The sequence below is a fragment of the Littorina saxatilis genome, unplaced genomic scaffold (genome assembly GCF_037325665.1).
Source record: "Littorina saxatilis isolate snail1 unplaced genomic scaffold, US_GU_Lsax_2.0 scaffold_1685, whole genome shotgun sequence".
Lineage (NCBI taxonomy): Eukaryota > Metazoa > Mollusca > Gastropoda > Littorinimorpha > Littorinidae > Littorina > Littorina saxatilis.
The window spans coordinates 8,383-15,209 of NW_027127993.1; the positions used below are offsets into that span (position 1 = coordinate 8,383).

General features: G+C 42.7%; 1 protein-coding gene across 1 annotated transcript; it reads left to right on the plus strand.

Moving 5' to 3' along the window:
- Positions 1-781: 781 nt before the first annotated feature.
- LOC138956367 (uncharacterized) lies at positions 782-6,607 on the plus strand. Its single transcript, XM_070327741.1, has 4 exons — positions 782-2,224; positions 4,057-4,824; positions 5,361-5,441; positions 5,598-6,607. The coding sequence occupies exons 1-4, from the start codon at positions 1,453-1,455 to the stop codon at positions 6,440-6,442; spliced, it is 2,466 nt and encodes an 821-aa protein (XP_070183842.1). The 5' UTR covers positions 782-1,452; the 3' UTR covers positions 6,443-6,607.
- The last annotated feature ends 220 nt before the right edge of the window (positions 6,608-6,827 follow it).

The window sequence follows — 6,827 nt, forward strand, 5'->3', positions numbered from 1 at the left end:
CCTCTTTATCTTCAGCGCGCTGGAGGTGTCTTGAGACAGGTCAGACACATTTTGTTTTATTATCATTACATCAGCTACAAAATAACAAACACACAAAATAAAAATCCCCAATCAGGACCAGGTATCTGTTCCCTTAGTTCAGTCAGACACTGGTATGTAAAAATCATGCATGACCTCGATTGCACCCTTCCCTATCTCCGCCACTTCCCCCTCAACCTTCCCCCTCTCACCCACTCGCTCTCTTTCTCTTTAGGTCGTCTGCTAGCTGTCCAAACGCCTGGCTTCCCCAGAGAAGCAACACCTGGCCAATACACGGACACACATTGACAGCAAGGAGAAAAGACACCTGGGTCGTTCACAACAAGGACACAACAATCGTGTGGAGATTGACGGAGGAAGGGGGGGGGGAGCAGAGGTGGGGGTGGAGGTTGAAAAATGATTTGGAAACTAATGTGCATGCTTGTTATCTGCCTTCGTATGTACGGCATTGACTGAGTATGTAATTATGTAACTAGAGGAATACCCGGCTTCGCCGGGGTGAATCACGAGACAGAGACAGACAGCGTGGCGGTTCGCCACATTCACCTTTGAAGGCGAAGTCCTGTCAAACGGGATTGAGAATTTTAGAGCTTATTTCTTAGCCCTATATTATCTGTTGTGGCTTCTCAAATGCCAGAACATACAGACAGACAAAAGCCGCTAGACCCCATCACAAACAGAACTCTAAAATCCACAGGTGTTGCCCACACACACACACAAACACACACAGAGAAGCCGTATATATGTCACAGGGGAAACTAGAATTCAGTAGGATCCGGAATCCTACTAGTAGAGACTGGAATCTCAGTTTCTACTAGTAGATACTGGAATTCCAGTCTCAACTGGACTTTTTCAAGTTCAAACTGGAATTCCAGTATCTACTAGTAGATACCGGAATTCCACTTACAACTGGATTTTTTCCAGTTGAAAGTGGAATTCCGATATCTACTAGTAGAAACTGGAATTCCAGTTTCAACTAACAGCCAGTTCATGTTGGAATTCAGTTTAAATTGGAATTATTTGAAAACTGAAAAAGAAACTGGGATCATATCCACAGAGAGGGTTCAACTTGAAAACAAAGCTTAGATGTGACAATGACTTCTTCACGTGAATCTGAGTTGTTGTTGCAAATAAAGTGACCAATGTTCTCCAGCCAGAGTAATATGGAAATTGGAATTATTTGAAAACTGAAAAAGAAACTGGGATCATATCCACAGAGAGGGTTCAACTTGAAAACAAAGCTTAGATGTGACAATGACTTCTTCACGTGAATCTGAGTTGTTGTTGCAAATAAAGTGACCAATGTTCTCCAGCCAGAGTAATATGGAACAACCGAGGCCCTTCTATTCACAGTGAGTCTTGATCAGTTGATCAGAGTGAAGTGTCAGTGACAGACAGCAGTCAAGATTGAAGATGGAGTCCGAGTCAGAGGATCAGAAAACTCTGTTTTATTCTCTTTTAGAAGCACACATACGGAGTCTTGATGACAGCAAACGAGAATGTTTCTGCATTGCCCAAGAGAAGTACACAAAAATAGTGAAAGCTCTGCAACTGAACAAGGGCCAGCAATGTCCAGAAGGTGCCAAATTCAAGTACAGGTGTGCAAAGCATTATAAATTACAAGTTGTGGGGGCAAGGACAATGCTATGTTGCCAGAAAACCAACTGCCCGGTTGTGACCAGAGAGGAATTGTTTGCGACAATTGCGCGATGTCACGTTCATGTTGGCCATGGGGGAAGGGATAAAACGTGGGCGGAAATCAAAGCAAACTACGCAGGAGTCCACCACTCAGCAGTCAGTGTGTTCCTGAAGACCTGTCCCAGCTGCAGGCAGCGCCAGGTGGTGAAATCACTTCCATCTGGAAAGGCAATGATCAATCTGTCTTTTCTACTCAGAGTCCAAATCGACCTCATTGACTTCCGCAGCAGGCCTGACAGGGACTTTAAATGGATCCTGCATGCAAGGGACTGTTTTTCGAAGTTTTCTTGGGCCTATCCCTTGGAATCCAAGACTGCAGCAGAGGTAGCAGGTCATCTGTTCGACCAATTCTGCACCTTTGGACCACCACGCCTCCTGCAGAGTGACAATGGCAGAGAATTCACGGCGAACGTGATACGTGAAGTGTGTGATCTGTGGCCTGGAACAGTGATCATCCATGGACGCCCAAGACATCCTGAAAGTCAGGGTAAGTGTTCGTTTTTATTTGTATTTTTTTCAGAAATGAAAATTAACCCTTACAGTGCCTACAAGACGGGTATACCCGTCCTGCACTCTAGCCAGTTAGAGAAAACATTCTTGTCGAAGAGTGACCATGCATTGAAACACCCCGGCAGTGAAAGGGTTAATGAGGCAGACCTACCGGTGGTAACATGTTTTGTCTGTTGCATCTGTCAAAAGATAAACATTCAGCTTTTTTCGTAATCGGATCATTTTTCACATTTTACTGACATTGAATTGAAACACCCCGGCAGTGAAAGGGTTAATGAGGCAGACCTACCTGTGGTAACATGGAATATGAAACCGAAATTTAACGCAATAGGTCTAATCTAAAATTTCCATAGTGGTGATTGTGATTGTGATTTTTTTTTTTACTGGCGGTATAACAAGCTAAAATGGGTATGAACTGAACCGCTATGATGTCCAGGTTTTGAAAACTAATGTCGCAGTTGCAGCACTTTAGTACAACATGCTAGATTAACCCCTTGTTACCAAAACCAGGAAACTTTGAAGTTTTCACTCATTCCCCTAGTTTTGGAAAACGGCACTTTGAATTTTAATTTAAAAACATATTATGAATCTGTTTGACTTCCTTGACCTTTACAGATGTATTTTAAGGCATTTTGAGAAGGGATTGCGTTATTAAGACTGGGAATATATCAAAAGTATTAAAAAAAATTATGGAATTTGAGCAATATTTGGTAAAACGTTCTCATCACATCAGTCAAACTATGGATTAACATGGATAAATAGATGTTATTTTAACCGTCTGGGGGTGTAAAATTTGAAAAGTGATTTTGGTGTGCCTCAATTTTACATAAAAGTCCAAATTAACCTCTTGTCTGTGAAATATGGAAAAAATGCCATTTTTCATTTTTCCAACTTATTTTTTCTTCAAAATTAACGATATGTTATCCAACGTTACCGATTTGGGTCTGTTTGATCTCCTAAGCCTGTCTAACTGCATTTAAAGTGAAATACACAGTGCCATTTTTAAAAATTAGGGGAATGAGTGAACTTTTCAAAATTTTGACGTTTTGGGGCAACAAGGGGTTCATTTGGCATGTTGTACTAAAGTGCTGCAACTACATCACTTTTCAAAAACTACACACCATAACGGTTCAATTGATACCAAATGGTCGAAATGGTCATGGCACTTAAAGGGGTATGAAAGACCTAAACCGGAAGTAGAAATCTTTGAACGGCAGCTGATACATTACCTTATCAACTCTCATTATCCAAAGTTTCAAGCCTGTAAGTCCAGTATTACTTCAGAAACATCGGAAAACTCAAAATCAAATTAAACAATTATTATCCGGAAGTGGTCCTAAAGGCTGAATCTTATCATCCCATGTGATGGGAGAAGCCTGGAAGATTCCAACTCAATGTCCGACGCGAAGCCACACTTCCCTTTTGATAATAAAACGTTGTTTTTTTACCACTTCCGGATAAGGATTGTTTATTTTGATTTTGCGTTTTCCGATGTTTCTCAGCGAATACCAGGCTTTCAGGCTTAATTTTCTGGATAATGAGAGTTCATAGAGTAATGTATCAGCTGCCGTTCAAGGAATTCTACTTCCGGTTTAGGTCTTTCATACCCCTTTAATGGTACTGTGACAGTACCATGAACCTTTCGATGAATGATACACTCGACTTCTCAAATTAAAACTGCTCTAGCAGCTTTATAAATCAGCTTTACAACCTGAAATATGGGCTACAGACATAGTGCAGTGGCCTAGGCTTGAAAAGGCCTCTATTTAAGGTGACAGTATCCAACTGGGATTGCTTCACTGTGTGCAGGGTGCATTGAGAGGGGGAACGGAGACCTACAATTGAAACTAGGCAAATGGATGGATACCAATGGCCCACAATGGAGCAGGGGATTAAAGTCTGTGGTTCACTCAATCAACACATCAGTTTCAAGTGCAACTGGGACAACACCGTATGAACTTGTATTTGGTCAGAAACCACGTTCGGACCAAGCTGTTTGGGAGGAATTTGCAGCTCAGGGTATTGTGCGTGAAGAAGATTTGCCAAATGATCTGCTTGTTATGCTTCCCACAATGAGGCAGGAAGGTGCAGTCGTGCAGTCAGTGAGTGAGGAAGATGCAGTCATTGAGTCATTGAGTCAGGAAGGTGCAGTCGTCGAGTCATTGAGTCAGGAAGGTGCAGTCGTCGAGTCATTGAGTCAGGAAGGTGCAGTCGTGCAGTCAGTGAGTGAGGAAGATGCAGTCGTTGAGTCATTGAGTCAGGAAGGTGCAGTCGTCGAGTCATTGAGTCAGGAAGGTGCAGTCGTCGAGTCATTGAGTCAGGAAGGTGCAGTCGTTGAGTCATTGAATCATGATGGTGCAGTCGTGCAGTCAGTGTGGCTGGACAATGTGGGGCGTGTAGTTCTGAGTCAAGAAGACACAGCCGTGAGTCAGAGAAGTGCAGTTGTGCAGTCAGGGAGCCAGAGTGACATCAGCTGCGAGGACGACGAGAGAATCACTGTGTGGAGTGAAGTGGTCTTTGATACAGTTCTGCAGCCAGTCAACAATTCTTTGCCAACTCCCGGACCTTCAACTGCTGGTATGTGGTATGCTTCTATCTGAATTGGTTTTAAAAATCTTGTGTTTTAGAGATATTGGCCATGCAACCATTGGACTAGTTGACGCCCATTACTGTATTAGTCGTATTAATAGGAGTAACATTCCATTACATTAACCCTTTTGCAGCCATAACAAACTAATGATGAACACAATTTTGATAATGATAGACAATGCAGGAGACGGGAGGTGCACTGGCAAGGGTTAATGACTCTGGGGATTAATGGCAGATTTGATGCAAATACAACTACAGTTCATTTGTTTCACAGGTGCTGACCGTTCTTCAGAAGCAGTCAACTTTCAAAAAAAACTTTCCTGTCAAAATGGGTCAAGTGTATGTTTTTGCAATGAATTATTCAGAATTTCTTCCTGTATCACTTCAACGTCGAAACACTAGTACACAGTGATTAATGTGTACACATACATGCCACATTATCATGTCACATTTCCCAACAGAGAAGAAGAAGAATGACTGCAAATGTCTGTTGCAAATACAACTGCATTTTATTTGTTTCACAGGTGCTGACCGTTCTTCAGAAGCAGTCAACTTTCAGGATCCTCTCGGACCTTCTCTCAGCACTCCTGAGCAGCATGCCACTGGTAAGTTTCTTCACACTTCCCTCAACACACTTTCAATGTGCCATATTTTCTATCAATTTATAAAGACTAGTTTGAAGATGTTAACAGGTTAACCCTTACACCACCTTTCTTGGTTTTCACACCAGCGTAGACGATTTTAATTTGTTTGTTTCACAGGTGCTGGTGGTTCTTCTCTCGGCATTGTAGAAAACGTGGATTCACCAAGTACATCATCTACTACCTGTACCAGCCACAAGCGAGGAAAGGAGTATCTTCTTTTGAGCGACAACGTCATCGTTTGTTCTGGCACAGAGCACACAAATCTTGACGTTGTGCATGGTGTGAAAGTGACTAAAACCACTCATGCTGTGTTTTCTGTTGACGAAGTGTTCGTTCCTACACATGTGCCTACAATTGCCAACCCTATGAATGAACCATTAGAAGTAGGACAGTTTGTGTTGTGGAAACGCACTGCAACAGTGCAAAATGAAGAAGGGAACACGGCTCACAAGGAGAAGCGACTTGTTGCCAGAAATAACTATTTGAAGGCTGCCAGACGTCAAGACACGAGGTACCAAAAGAAGGTAAAAGACGTGACCCAATCATTCCAAAACGGGCACACTGTCGGAGTGAAAATCCACAGTGCCGACAGGACCAACACTGACGTGCGGCTCTTGACCTGCAAGATTCTGGAATCAAAGATGAGGGGCGGTGATTCTGTCTATCGGGTGTATTGCCCGACTGGAATTGTTAAAAACTGGTTTCGGGGGGTGGAGCTTGTGGACATGAGCAGTGTGGTCCTCCCACATCTCAATGTGGTAAACCCACAGACTCTTAAGGAAGTGTCCCTCATTCAAGCCTCCAGGTCATCAACTGGTTGGCAAAACCGTGGAGCTGTCGCCAGGTCCGTCTGTACGTGCACAGGCGCGTGCATGACAAAGAGGTGTCCGTGCAAAGATGCCAAACTTGCATGTGGCACCAAATGCCACCCGCACAGCAAGAAATGCAAGAACATGTCCTGAAGTTGTCTGATGTGATTTTCATTGATTTGACTATGCAGTTTGTGGTGTTGGGTCTTTTTAAACAATGGATTTGCTTTCAATAAAGTAGTCAACTGTTCATTTTAAACAAAAAAGAAACTACATTCATCTCCATCGCGAAATTCCAATTTGAACTGAATTCCAACATGAACTGGCTGTTAGTTGAAACTGGAATTCCAGTTTCTACTAGTAGATATCGGAATTCCACTTTCAACTGGAAAAAATCCAGTTGTAAGTGGAATTCCGGTATCTACTAGTAGATACTGGAATTCCAGTTTGAACTTGAAAAAGTCCAGTTGAGACTGGAATTCCAGTATCTACTAGTAGAAACTGAGATTCCAGTCTCTACTAGTAGGATTCCGGATCC

Coding starts and splice junctions, on each gene's coding strand:
- LOC138956367 (XM_070327741.1), top strand. CDS start 1,453: ATGGAGTCCGAGTCAGAGGATCAGAAAACTCTGTTTTATTCTCTTTTA. Junction 2,225..4,056: donor AAGACATCCTGAAAGTCAGG/GTAAGTGTTCGT, acceptor CACTGTGTGCAG/GGTGCATTGAGAGGGGGAAC. Junction 5,442..5,597: donor TCCTGAGCAGCATGCCACTG/GTAAGTTTCTTC, acceptor TTTGTTTCACAG/GTGCTGGTGGTTCTTCTCTC.